Source organism: Struthio camelus, chromosome 25 (genome assembly GCF_040807025.1).
Source record: "Struthio camelus isolate bStrCam1 chromosome 25, bStrCam1.hap1, whole genome shotgun sequence".
Classification (NCBI taxonomy): Eukaryota; Metazoa; Chordata; class Aves; order Struthioniformes; family Struthionidae; genus Struthio; species Struthio camelus.
This window is the reverse complement of record NC_090966.1, coordinates 5,270,831-5,284,650: the sequence shown is the minus strand read 5'-3', so window position 1 is coordinate 5,284,650 and position 13,820 is coordinate 5,270,831. Positions and strand designations below refer to the sequence as shown.

At 48.1% G+C, this 13,820-nt stretch overlaps 1 protein-coding gene across 1 annotated transcript; it reads right to left on the bottom strand.

Annotated features, from left to right (window-relative positions):
• Window positions 1–1,244: 1,244 nt before the first annotated feature.
• GIP (gastric inhibitory polypeptide) lies at window positions 1,245–13,787 on the bottom strand. Its single transcript, XM_009675300.2, has 7 exons — window positions 13,381–13,787; window positions 9,440–9,624; window positions 7,190–7,317; window positions 5,974–6,120; window positions 5,502–5,633; window positions 2,421–2,513; window positions 1,245–1,382 (listed from the first exon to the last, which is right to left on the bottom strand). The coding sequence occupies exons 3-7, from the start codon at window positions 7,261–7,263 to the stop codon at window positions 1,373–1,375; spliced, it is 456 nt and encodes a 151-aa protein (XP_009673595.1). The 5' UTR covers window positions 7,264–7,317; window positions 9,440–9,624; window positions 13,381–13,787; the 3' UTR covers window positions 1,245–1,372.
• Window positions 13,788–13,820: the final 33 nt, after the last annotated feature.

Below are 13,820 nucleotides of genomic sequence, written 5' to 3'. Positions count from 1 at the left end.
GGACCGCCCTCAGCCGCCATGTTGGGGGGGACACCGCTCCCTAGCTCCCGCCCCCGGGGCACCGGAGTTGTGCGGGGGGGGGGGGGGGGGAAGGTGCCCGCCCCCCCCCCGGGCCGGAGGGATCTCCTCGAGCACCCTTGGTAGCCGCAGGGGGTGGGAGAACCATCGAGGGCTTCAGGCCCCCACTGAGGGGGCCTTTATCTGGGGGGGGAGGGAAGGCCCTGTTGGGGGGCTGGGCCCCGCCCGGGGTGAGTCCCTCTTTGGGGGGTTGGGCCCCCCCGGGATGGGGTGAGTCTCTGTTTTGGGAGGTTCCCCCCTCCCCCCGGTTGGGGTTAGTCCCTGTTGGGGGCTCTGGGGCGGGGGGGGGTGAGTCCCCATTAAGGGAGGTTTTGCCCTTTCCCCCTCCCCCGGTTGGGGTTAGTCCCTGTTGGGGGGCTCTGGGGGATGAGTCTCTATTTGGGGAGGTTTCCCCCCACCCCTTTTGGGGAGCTCTGTGGGGATGAGTCTCTATTTGGGGAGGTTTCCCCCCACCCCTGTTGGGGAGCTCTGTGGGGATGAGTCTCTATTTGGGGAGGTTCCCCCCCCCCCCCTCGGTTGGGGTGAGTCCCTGCTGGGGGGCTCTGGGGGATGAGTCTCTATTTGGGGAGGTTTTACCTTCCCCCCCCCCACCCCCCCGAGAGCGGTGCGTTCCTGTTGGGGGTTTGAGGCCCTCCTGGGTGGAGGTGACTCTTTATGTGGGGAGGTTTCAGCCCCCAGGGTGAGGTCAGTCCCTGTTCGGGGTCGGGGGGGGTCCCCTCAGAGATAGGTGAGCGCTTGTTTGGGGGGATTGGGGCCCCCTGGTTGAGGGTGAGTCTCTATTTGGGGAGACTTGGGGCCCCCCCGGAAGGGAAGGTGAGCCCTCGCAACTGCTTGAGGACTGGCAGAAGCTCTCCCATGGGGATTTCGGTGAGGCCAGCACTTGGTCAGGGTTTGTTTCCAGGATGAGCAGTGTGGGCTGAACTTCTGTGAAAATCCACAGCTGATGCTGATGTCATTCTTTAGGTCAACACCCCATGGCAGGTCCTAAACTCTTGAATGCCTGCGGTCTCTATCCGTGTTACGGTTCAGTCATCGGCAGGCCAAATTCATTGACCCTTACAAGGTGCATTGTGAGCTTTACTGAGAGCCTTGTTTGGAAGGACACTTTTTTTTTAATGCAATATTTTTATAGTCTATCCTCAAATTGAGTCCAAATCAAACTTATTTCAGCTTCAGACTAAACTCTTTATTGCTTACATTAGCGAAGTGGACAATATGCGCAGAACAGGGTGAACGTAAGATATCTTCCTCCTTAACATATCTGTGGAGACAGCTCCTCCGGAGGGTCCTGGAGTTATAGAGTCCTAGTGAAGCAGATGTGGGAGAAAAAGGTATGAATCCCTATGGTACTGCGTTAAGCCATTTTAATTTAGATTCTGCAGGGGAGAAGTCATATGTTATCACCCTCTCTACCCGCCACTCCCTTCTGATAGCTTGCAACCCCATTTGTTGATTTTGATAGCAAGATAGAAGTCTTAAAAGCTAGTAAGTACCTATTAGTAAGTGCCTTCAAGTTTTGAGAAAATCAGATACTGGTTAGAGAAGGGAGATGCAAATAGATGTTCCTGTGAGGGAAAGGCTGCATTGCGAGCTCAATGGTAATTTGTTTTATCTGGCCTGCCGGCTGGCCAGCCAGCACACTGTGTCTGACCTATCTGCAGGGGATTGTCCGTGGCACGGATCTGCCTCTTATTTTCAACGTACATTTATTCATGACCAATTCATCCCTTTTTGTTCTTGTGCCAACTTTTTCCGTTAGCGTAAACAGCTCTTCTCCCTCTCTCTGGTGTTTATAGATGGTGACTTTGTCCTCAGCCTTCATCTTACTAGACTAAACATAAAAGATGTGCTCTCCATTCCCTTGAGCCTTCTGGTGGCCCTCCCCTGCACCTTTTGCATCCTGAGTTCTTGTTATGTTATGTGTGCCTTTTGTAGCAGTGCACAATGTGCAGAAAAAGTATTTCCTGTAAGTGTTCTGATATCCCTATTTTTTCATTTTTCCTTTTATAAACACCTCATTTTCTCATAAAACAAGGGGGAAAGGGTTTTTCTAATCTCCCTTCTGTAGATAGTCATTATTTGTAAAATGTTTTTCCCCACTTTATGATAAAGTTGGCCAGAGGATAACTTTGCAGAGCCAAACTCTGGCCAGAGCTCTTAACTTTCCACACAAATCCAGCTGAGCTGCACTGTTTGAGCACCAAGTGATTATCTACAGAAATCCTAAACTCGTTGGTAGAGCACTGCAACAAGTACCTTTGTGGCAGGGCCTTTGTACGGTGCTGGGAAGGGGTCTGAGGGATGCTTTTAGGAATAGGAATAGGTAGAACGTGGCTACTCACGTTGGTCTGCAGAGATCAGCCGAAATCAACCATGTCAGAAACTCCTGGCTCAAAACATCCTTCAAATCTTCTGAATCTTCGGAAGAAGTAAAACTGCAAGAAATGTCCCATGCCATAAAGACAAAGGAGAGAAAACAATCCAAATGCAAAATATAACAGCCGCTTATGCCAATACCCCCACGTTCACAGGAACATTTTATTTTCTTTCTGTTGCAATATCTTTGACTCAATGCATTGCTCACCAGCCTGTCAGTCCTGGCAACTTTTCCTTTTTATCCTTTTTGCTGCTTACTGCCAGTTGCTCCCCTCTTTCCTTCTGTGAAACTCTCAAGGTTTTTTGTTGCTAGAAAATCTGGGCAACTCACACTTAGGTTCAGAGCTCCTTGTCTGTCCCACAGAGCTTGAGAAACAAGACCGTTCTGCAGAGCTGACGGTGCCAGTGTCAGTGGGGAGGAAGTGACAAGCATGAGCTGCTCTGAGGAAAGAGAGCCAGAAGGATTTCTCTCTCTCTTCCTGCTACGATTGGGCCCTGGGTCTCAGCTGGGCCTGATTCAAATTAGACAGCTCAGGCTCTTGTCTCAGTTCATCTCTTTTCTGCCTTCATTGCTTCATGTCTCCGCAGCCAGGAGGCTGTATTTTCTTCTTTTCATCTTTCTCAGTACTGCCTGTTATTCTTAACTACATTTAACACTCCATCCTTTTGTCTTTTTTTCTCTGCAGCCTTTCCTCCGCCTATATTCTGAAACGTCCATATGTAAATCTCTACTTCCCAGCCTAGATCAAGAATTAGGTAGTGCCGCATGGATCCATACCCTTTGGGTTTTCTCAGTCCTCTTTTCCTCCAGGTGCCATTTAGATGCTTGACAAAGTTAGTCATTTCCTGCTTAACAGAAGTCCCTCTGCTACTGCCTGAGCATCCCAGCAGAGCCATAAACAGTGAGAGACGGTTTAAATTAAAGGGCATTTTGCTCTTAATAACAGTTTTTCTGTGCTGTGAAACAGAAGTGCCAGTGAGGAAGAAAGAATAAAGGGAAATGTTGATGGCTGGGGGTGTTGCCCCAACTGTAGCCAAAAGAATTCACAAAAGCTTTAACCCCTTTTCGACACAATGAGCTCCTGGCACATAACAGTGCCTTGGTCTTGACAGCTTTGGGATGCCTAACAGCGAGCGTGTCTGTCAGGCTTGGGGCACGAGAAGGAATTGTCCACCAGCTCCCCAGCGCCCCAAGTTCATTTGTACGCCCAGCAGGCATCAAAGCAAAGGCAGAGCAGGGGTGAAGCAGCATCTGTGCTCCAAACTGACAAAGGAAAGTCTTTGTTTCCAAGGACTTTCCCTTAGAAGTCACGTTTTTTTATTTGCAATTAAAGAGATTGGGGGAGACACTAGAAAACAATTTTTTTTGTTGTTAAGAATGAGGCTAATTAAGCTGATTAATCCCTAGCATCAAAGGTTTTCCTCCTCCCCGCCCCCATAAGAACAAGTTAGACAAACAGCTGTCAGGAACAGTTTAGGTTGAGTTGGTCTTGCCTTGGAGCAGAGGTCAGACTAAATGACCTCTTGAGATCCCTCAAAGCCCTGGTTTCTTTGATTTTGTATTTTCGGTATGATTAGCAATTCTTGGTGTCTGATTTTCTGAATGCTTGGCCTGAAACACCTCCGTGAACCATAACTGTGCTCCTTTCCCCCCACCCAGGGTCATTTCCTTCCCCCACCGCTCTTTTTTCTAAAGCAGTTGGCCTGCAAAGGCTGTGAAAGGCTGCAAATGCCACCAGATACTTGTTCCAGATGACTATCCCATGACTCCTCTCCTCGTAGCTAGGGGTTTAGTATTTTTGCGAGGACACACTAGGTTATGCCTGAAGGATGCGGGCTGTGTGCAGTGAGTGCCTGTATTCCCTTGTGCCACCATTTTAGGATTTAGCAACAGCAACCTGTTAAGTTTTGTAAAATCCCCTTCATGTTAAAGAAGAAAATGTTTCCCTCGTTTATATATGGTTTTTTTTTCTTAATATAGAATGCATCTGAGAACAGATTTGTGTTTGGACTAAAGTATGCAGTTTGTTTTTCGAACATTTGTGCCATAAGCTAAGCCTGGGGGAGGTGAAACAGGCCATTGACAGGCTGTGGATGTGCTGACACAGCACAAAGCGGCAGCGCTGCGCTGCACAAGTGTGCTCTCGGCCAGATGGCTCGGGAAACGAAGGCGCTCTAGCTGCACCGGCACAGCGCTCCATATGGACTCATTTACCTTGCCGAGAGGTACCTGTTCAAAGCTAGCTCTTATCGCCATCATTACTGCAAGCTGGGTAGACACATCGGAAAAATGTGTCCAAATGTCCAGGTTGGTTGAGTTGCAAAATAGCCAATAAAAGGCACAGCTCCGAAACACACTGGGAAATTCCTCTTAGGTCACTCAGGCTTCTCTCCTGTATGGCTTCACGTTTAGGTGGCAGGCTTTTCATGACGCGAGCTTGTAGGAGTGATATGAGGAAAGAGCTATTTGTTTTTAACTGGTTAACACGTTCTCAGCGGAATAGTTTTTTTCCCCCATGGGCGGATTTGATCAAATCAAAACGTCTGGTAGAAAATGTGTCAATCCCATCTCATTTTTCCACTGGAAAGTTTTCTTTTGATAAGGTGAAATGGCTTTGTTTTGCTTAGCTCAAAGTACTTCATTTCGACTTCACCGTTAGGGTGAAGTTAGAATGTTGTAGGAATGGATGCGCTTCAGCCTTGTCAAAAGAAAGTGCTTTGACCTTATCAGAGTGAGGAGTTGCTACTCTGACCTTTCCGAAAACAAAACCCTCAACCCCTCCAGCCCCATGTTTCCTGAAGTGTGCGTTTTGGGAGACATTTCAAAATTTTAGAAACTTTTTGTCTTTTTTCGTTTCCTCCCTCATGAAGACAAAATGCATTATATGAAATTTCCTTTTGAAATGGAAATACTTTTTTTTTTCCCCCCTTAGGCTGACATTGTTAGCACTGATTCCTATCCCAAAATATCCGCTCAGAAGATAAGCACTGGGGGACCTCTCCCTCCGTGCAACCGCAGTTTATCTCTTTCTGTTCTCCGATCTCACCTCTGATTTTTCTTGTTTTTTAGAAGCCAGGCAAAGAAGTCTTTCGCTTCCTGGGTGCTCAGGTCCAAGCTTTGGCCATTCACAGCTGATACTTGGGGCTCAGCTTCCCGCTTGTATGGCTCAATGATATTGCTGGAAAGGCAAAATTGGAAGATATCAGCCTGGGATGCCACAAGAGGGTGCTAAAATGCTGCTTTTCCACAAAATTCGGCTCCCTCCCATTCCATCTAGCAGCAGCCAGAGGAGAAGGTGCTCTTGGATAGCTAGAGGGATAGCTGTGCTGTCTTTCGCCAGAGCAGAAACATTTCTAGGGCTTAGAAAAAAAAGAACAAAAACCAAAAAAAAGTCCCCAGAGAATCACTGCTGCAGTCCAGGAAAAACATCCTCAGCTCTACGTTCTTCTGTAGCCCTCAGTTGGTTGACGACAGCTCAAAATCGGGATCGTAGGAGCACTGAAAGTCTACGCACTTACTCGCTTTTCTTCTCTCGTCTGGCTAGCAGCCATTCCACAAAGTTCTTCTTCAGCATGTTGTCCATCGTGCGGCTGTAATCGCTCGCCAGGGTGGCCTCAGAGTAGCGCCTCTGCACTGCGCTGGCGCTGGGACTCCTTATGCTTACGCTAGGGTGAGAGCACGGACACACGTGAGTCCAGCACAGACAGGGAGCAAACGCTACACGAACTTTTGATTGGAGCTCCACGTGCAGCTCCTATAGCCAGCAAGGTTTTGTAATCAGTTTGAATCCCTCTCGGTACCGCCGACCGTTCCCGCACTGTAAAGCGAAGAGATGGCTGAAGAATGGGCGAGCACGCTTCTCACCCATTTTGCTGGCTGCTAGCCCAGCTGCAGCTCAGATTCAACTCCAGAGGAGGAGCTAAGCTCAGGTTATTTACTGATAGTCTGGACTCAGTGTGGTCTTCCCTGCCATCTCCTGACCCACATGGACTGGAAATTTGGCTCAGTGCTCAGGTACCGAGTACGCTCAAGCTCCCTTCCCTAGTGAGCTGCAGACCTAGGGCCAAGGGAGCCGCTTCCTATGTCCTTGAGAGCCTAAAAGGTGGACGGCAGGAGACAAGGTGCGACCTTGATACCGGTGCTGGTCTGACAGCATAGACGTAGTTGGTGGCCACTTAAGTTAGCAAAGGATACCAAGGCTGATTTTGTTTTTGTACTGTTATCTGGAGTTGTAGCAACTCCTGCTCTGATAAGGATTCTTTTGGATCCTCTCAGAAATTTCGTGGCAGGAGTCAAGAAGAGGGGGAAAGTCTTCATCATGTACCTACTTTATTATTACTGATCATATTTTCACATGCCTCCCTATACTGGGTGCCCGCTAGCCTCATTCGTGTGAGACAATTACATCTCGTTTCTAGTTCCCAGCCAACCTTGTTCTCTTCCTGGTTGACTTCCAGCTTGTTCCTCCCAACCCCAAGCCATGAAGTTTATAGGGAGAATTTGGAGAGTTACTGGCTCTGACCCAAAGGCTCAGGGTTTTAGTTTGATATCTCTCTTATCATTTGCTCGTCTCTGTACACGTGGTTGTCTGTCTATTATCCGAGATCTATCCGATTATCCGAGGACTGATCTTCTCACCTGTTTACCAAGATGCCAATGGAAAGAATGCATTTGCCTGCAGCCGGGAGCTGGAAAAGGCTCAAAATGCATTGTGGACTGTTCCTGAACACTTACCCTGAGACGTTCTCTTCCATCAAAACAAGGCTCAGAGAGGCAAGAAGCAGAGAGAGAACTTTCAAATACTTCATTTTCTTGGCTTGTTTCTTGGTTTAAAAGTAGAAAGCAGTTCAGATGTCTGGCCCCTATAATGCATGGGGACAGATAAGTGACAGGAAAGTAAACCCAGAAAGATATGCGGCAGTTAGGCACGTGTCTGTGCTTGTAAACGTGTTTCTTCGGTCCCTGTGCTTGGAACAGCCTTCTCCATCCTACAAAGCCCCCCTCTACCGTTCCCAGTTAAATTACTTTTTCAATGCCAACGCTCTTTCCTGCCTTGGTGTCTTTTAATGTTTGTTCCCTGTACTTTTATTGTAACCATCAAATTCATTGTGGGTTGCACATTCCTCGAGGCAAGGACATTGTCTTCCTCCATGTTTACAAGCTGACCCTGTTGGTACCTCATTGTGCTTTAAGGGTTGAGTCAACCTTAAGCATGTGAAAGGGAACGTTCGTTTGGATCAGGCAGTTCAGTAGCAAGCAGGAGTAGCATGGCATCCCGCCTGTCCCCCGCTACAGTTCTGCAGGGTTTAGGAGCCCGATCTAATTTCTGGGAGATTTTCTCTCGAGAGGGGTAATGCCTTAAGTAGGGACTGGAGCCAGAGCTGGTGAGTATCAGTTATGAAAAATATCCTATGGACAGTGACAGGATCGGATCCCAAGATTTATTAGTTTCAAGCTGTTCCTTGTCCTCACGTCCACAGTTCAGTTCACTAATCCTTGGACATTTGAGCACTTTTAATGACTATTCCAGCTCTACAAACTCTGTACCAAAACAGTTTTGATCATGGCTCATAGATATATTTTATTGTTCTTTGCTCTTCGTTATATATAGATATTTCTGGAAATTGCATTACAATGGAGAGTTGCTCTTAACAAAAATAATGCAGTAACAAAAAGAGCAGGACTAGATCAGGACTCAGGCACCTTGTCCTTCAAAAATGTGTTTATACGTTAATGTAACTGTACTCTTATAAATAGCCATTTGTACTCTTACAACAGCCTTAATTATTATTTTGCAGAAAGTGGAAGTTTGAATGTTGTTTATTATTAAGGCACTTTAGAAAGCTATGACATTTTTACAACTGTTTTCAGCTTTTCTTATTAAGTGAAAAAATATTAAATTACATTACATTATCTCAGATATATCAAGATCAAATGAATACTCTTAAAAGCAAAGGTGTAGTATTCTGTGAACACTGACAAAAATCCCTAAAATACTTTTAGCTAAAACAATAAAAGATAAATAGTTACAGAGTGTGCTAACAGCAAAAGTAAATTCCATGATACAAAAAGCTGAGGAATATTTTAAATTAGAATTGAAAAAAGTGTCATGATTAAATAACTGATTAAATAACTTCTGTTTGCTTTTCATTACATGTATTGATGATATAATATAATGGTGAGTATGACAATGGATCTGAAAATAGCTAAGTCGTGGAAGAATATTATTGTGCTTAAGGTAATTATTTATGAAGCTAGGAGAGGAAATGCATGATAGCCTTAATTTTAAGAGGTTAGTGCTCTTTAAAACATTCTCTGATGATGATGAATTTACCCAAACAGGGAGGAAAAGGAGTCCACGTTTTAAGAGATTGTTGAAAAACAAGTTCTGAATTAATACGAGACCTTTTTGCCTGTAAGGCACTGGAATGGAGTAGTCAAGCTCTGCTGTCCCTGACCGGCACAGGGTTTGCTGAGGCACCTACACTCTTGTGATCCCGAATTTGACAGCCCCGCGAGAGGTGGTTTACTGACCTATTCCACAGCTGCCCTGGAGGAGCTTTACCTGCTGTGGGGAGCTTCGCAACGTGAAGATTTTCTAGCCCCCCTGTGCAATATCGTCTGCTTTGGAAAAAGCGTTATCCCTGTTTTATCCATAGCTGAGAGGACACAAGAAACGAATGAGAACCAATTTCACCTTCTTTCCCTGCACAGTCCATGTTTAAAGGCGCAGATCCCAACCCGATACTTCCTACGCGCTGAAGCCTCCTCTGAAATAACGGTCTTCAACTCTTTTCTGCCAAGCCTAACAAGATAAATTGCTAGTCTTCTGCCACTTTGGAAAAAGCTTAGCCAAAGATACAGGTTCTTCCTGCTCTGCTACATCTACTATCTGACCCTCTCAAACTCTATTCGCTGCCACTGTTAGCTTAGGAAAAAGAACAAAAATTAAAAAAAGAGAGAGACTGACGCAGAGCTTCTTACCTTCCTGCTCCTCTGAAGCTGCCCTGAGGATTTCAGCGGGTTCTGGTGCTCAGAGGAGACCCTCCAGAGCCTTTATATACATTAGCTGTGAGGGACTGAACCCACTTCCATGAAGTAAACAGGAAATAAGCACCTAATCGAAGCAATTCAAACCCACTTAGATCTGCTTCGTTAGGTCTGTTGACCTGCAGAGCAGGAAAATAACCTTTTAGAATATGTTTACATTAATGGCAATTAAACATCACTATATCGCAAAATCAAGAGTGAACGTGTACTGTGGGCGCAACACATATGGCGTTAGTCTACAACTTAACTCCACGTAGCACCTCCTTCTGCTGGTAAAAACTTCCTTGAGCTCCATCTTTTCTTTTGCAAAGCACGAATCTCATCCTGGGGAGATCCAGGCTGCTCCTCTGCTCTCTTAGAGATGAAGTAGGAGTAACTTTGCTAAAGCCACAAACTCGCATCCTTGTTAGGCGTGCTCGAGGACCGCAGTGGGAGAGCAGCCGGGGTAGCGCGGAGCAGAGCGCCCGTTCCAGCCCTTTGAATCGAGCTGCTTCTGTGCCGGGCGAGCGACGGAGCGCTTTCTCCGCACGGCTCGGCCGCTGGCCGGGGGCACTGAGGCCACCACCTCTCCTTCCCCTGACGCAGCGGGAGGGCAGATGTGCCCCAGATGTTGCTCATGCCAGAATTCAGCGAGTGTAAGGGGTAAAGCCACTTCCACCGGCTCTGCCGTGGCTCCATGCCTGGTGAGGTTCTCCCCAGCGTCTGACCTGTCTGACTTACCCCAGGACGGTTCAGGAGGAGAGCCAGGCCTGTTAAATTCTGATGCTGTTGGCTAATATAACGGCAAACCAGCTACTCTGGTGATCTATGATCCTGGCTGCTCCCAGGGGTGGACCTGGTACTCCAGGATCCCCCTCACGCACAAGTTGAAGGAGCAGAACTGGATTATTTTTGTACCAGGCTGAGCTCTGTGCACGCTGCCGCCAAAATGAAACACTGCCCGCGGCTGACTCTGCTGATTTGCAGAATACCCTGCCATCCGTGGTTCAGTTCCCCAGGGCTGGCTGAGCTTTTGCAGGAGGTTAGCGGCGTCACAGCCTTCCCCTCCGGTCCGCCGGCGTTTGCTCGTGTGGTTCAGACGAGCTGCTAGGAGCAGCAACCCAGCACACCTGGATGTAGGAGGGCTGCGCATTCACAGCCTCCCAGACTGGTGCTGCCTCAGCTGCATCTCAGATCGGCGTGTGAGCGAAGTCACTTTAGTGCTATTAGGGAGTAAGTATTGCTTCCGCAGGAGCTGCCGGACACGTAGCTCAGTCCTTTAACCAGCACCACACAAGCACCCCAAGGTCTGCAAAGGCTTTCACCCGCAACAAGCATGGTGCCTGCTGTGCTAAATGATGCAACGTAACAGTTACAAGTAGCCGATTTACACTCGCGGCACAGTTGCTAATCAATAAAATGGAGTAGTTTATCCTGGTTGCTTTATTATATGTATTCTGGGTACTTCACTCCCAGCCAACTCAGATACCTTGTTTCTCCAAAGCGCACCCTATTTGTTTTCCCCTCATTAAGTGCCTCCGTTGGATGTAAAGTTAATAGAGTGAAATAAATATCCAGCAACCTTAAATGTTGACCTAGTGTTCACAGTTACGGTTATTTCAGGGCGTCTGCTCATGATCCAATTTGGACTGCAGCGTTGCTCTGAAATTTCTCACAACCTTTCAAACAAAAAGGAAAAAAACCCACCCAAACAGATATACAGAAGTATTTCCAAGGAGACGTGGTGTTGCCTGCATTTCATTTGGTCTGTGTGATATCCACAGATCAATGCCTAAAATAGTTAAGCTTTGCCTGCCAGTTCAGGTCTGCAAAGTCGAGAGGCTAAGAGTGAAGCGCTAGCCCGAAGAAGGGCCACATACCCACGTGTGCTTTTTCCAGCGTAACAGAGGCGCTAACTAAAGACGCAGACCTTGCCCTTCCCTAGCCTCCGACCATCAGAGCTACCGCAACGCTTCCCCCGTCGCATTATTCGTGGGCTGCTGCCTTCTCTCCTAACAGGACTCATTTCACAGGCTTCAGCTGGGTCCCCCCTTTAGGTTTCACCCAGCCGGAGCGTTGACGTTTGTCTCCCTGCAAACCAGGTAGGAGAGTGAGGAGAGCTGCGGCTGCCCTGTTTCACCCTCCGCAACCACGCGGTCGCTCGGCGCTCCGCTTCTCAGCGATAGACCTGACCTGAGGAGTCAGTGTTTCAGGAATTTGGAAATACTTTGGGAAGATCACAGCTGTGTTCCTGAAACAGCCCTTCTGGTCTGCTTTGGGACACCAAAACATCTCAAGGGCAACTTTGATTTCAAAGCATTTCAAGTATTAGATGTCTCCGTAATCACAGAAAACAGGGCTGGGAGTGACCTTAGCAGGTCATCTATTCATTCTCCTCCTTCCAGATAGAATCAACTCTGCTTAAATCGTATTGAACGGCCAAAAGTCTAATCCGCTCCTAAAAGTGTGCTGCAAACTTCCCAAGAAATCTCTTACAGTGTTTAGCTCTGACATCTCGCCTTCCTCAGCGCCGCTGTCCTGTTCCCAGTGGATGCGGTGAACAACGGTTTCCCTTTCTGCCCGGAGCAGGGCTGCCTGGCGCCTGTTTGGCAGGGCTCCCCTTAGGGCACCGCCGTTCTGCCAGGGCGTTTCAGCGGCTGCGGGTGCCAGGTGAGAGCACCGCTGCCTGCGCCGGCGGGGGGGTCGCCGGGGCGGTTGAGCTGCCGCCGTTCCTAATCGTATCCAGCTCTGGTCGCTCAGCATTGGCATTTGTTCTACTCCTCAAATCACGGGGAGAGAGGAAGGAGGGATTTTTTGTGTTGTTTTTCATCCCCGTCCGCTCTCTGAGATGGCGAGCGTCCGAGCACCTTTCAGACTCTGCTCCTCGCTCAGCACCAAGTCTGCTCTCAAGGCAGCTTTGCTGCTGGCGAAGAGGCTCAAGGCTTTCTTTGGGGCTATTTCTCTCCCTAAAATACCAGCAATGGCATGTTGTAGAGGAGCTGTAAGTAACCCTCGTGTGCTTTTTTCTCACTTATCCTGTTGCATCTTGGCTGGGCACTAATTCTCTAAATACCAACATCTTTATCCCAACCCCCGGCTCTGCAGCCCAGCCTCCGCTCTCCTCCCCGGGCTGCCTGCGGACTGGCTGTCCGCTCGCAGCCTCGGCTAACCCAGGTGGGTCTTCTATGTCTCAAGCACCAGGGGTTTGGGCTGTCGGGATGGGGAAAGCACCCATCTGCTCCCCGCTGCCAGGACTCAGCTTCCGCTCTAGCTGAAGGCAGCGAGGATTTGCCTGGCTCCTGATCCCATCCCTGGTGCTTGAACCCATCCGGCGTTCAAACCGAGCTGCACGAGGACGGTCTGCCTTGATTTAGGGGAAAGCTTTGCAGTGAAGAACATCGCTTCAGCCTCTCTTTTGGACTCAAACCTGCCTTTCCCTCCAGTGCTTGCAGGGATGGAACAGGTTTTTTTACAATGGCTAAATACCAGATATGTCTTTAAATGCCAATACTCCCTTTTAGCTGCAAACAAACCCTAGGGCCTTTTAAGGCTCCAGCGGTTGTTCTTGACTAAGTCAGCTCACTGGTATGGCTGTTTCAGATCCTCCCTGGTTGCCATTTCTTTTGAAGAATCACACAAAAAAAAAAAAACCAAAATTAAAAAACCCCCAAAACCAGGAACCACAAAACACTAGTCTTCTCCATATTCCACTCTGCGCTTTTTTTTTTTTTTTAATGCAGAGCATATACCCCCCTGGGAGCAGGGACCTACAGCATATAGCACAGTAACTGGCGTAACAAAAAGCCCATGGTAGAGGCTGTAACTTCAATGCATTAAAGATGTACTTTGACCACAGAACCACGCCGGTGTACAAACCCCGCCAGCCCAGCTTTTACCTCTGCGTAGCTGAATGCTGTCGCTGCTTCGTGAGGGCGTAAAGATGATCTCGGCTTGCTATCGCCTTCAAGCTACCTGTGCTGTGTCCTTTTAGCACTTTACCTTGCGACAGCTACCTTGATGTGAAAAACACACTTTATTCCCTCTTGGAGCAAAGATAGAGCCAGAACTAAACAGCTGGAGAGATTAGAGCGGTGGAGCTGCAGGCAAGGAGAGGAAATAATCAGTCCCGATAAATCCCAAGTATGTACCAGCAGGACGAGAAACTAGACAGCACAGTCCACGGGAAGGCGTCTGCCCAAGTGGCCGGTTCAGTAACGCGAAATTATTTCCAGCCCGTGCCCTTGCCGCTCTCCTACCATCACTTTCCCCGCAGCCCAGCAGTGCGAGTGCCACGGCGCAGGCTGGGGGTATCGTTCAAGGTTTAGATTGTGAAATG

Coding starts and splice junctions, on each gene's coding strand:
- GIP (XM_009675300.2), bottom strand. CDS start 7,263: ATGAAGTATTTGAAAGTTCTCTCTCTGCTTCTTGCCTCTCTGAGCCTT. Junction 6,121..7,189: donor ATGGAAGAGAACGTCTCAGG/GTAAGTGTTCAG, acceptor CTCTCACCCTAG/CGTAAGCATAAGGAGTCCCA. Junction 5,634..5,973: donor AGACGAGAGAAGAAAAGCGA/GTAAGTGCGTAG, acceptor TTGCCTTTCCAG/CAATATCATTGAGCCATACA.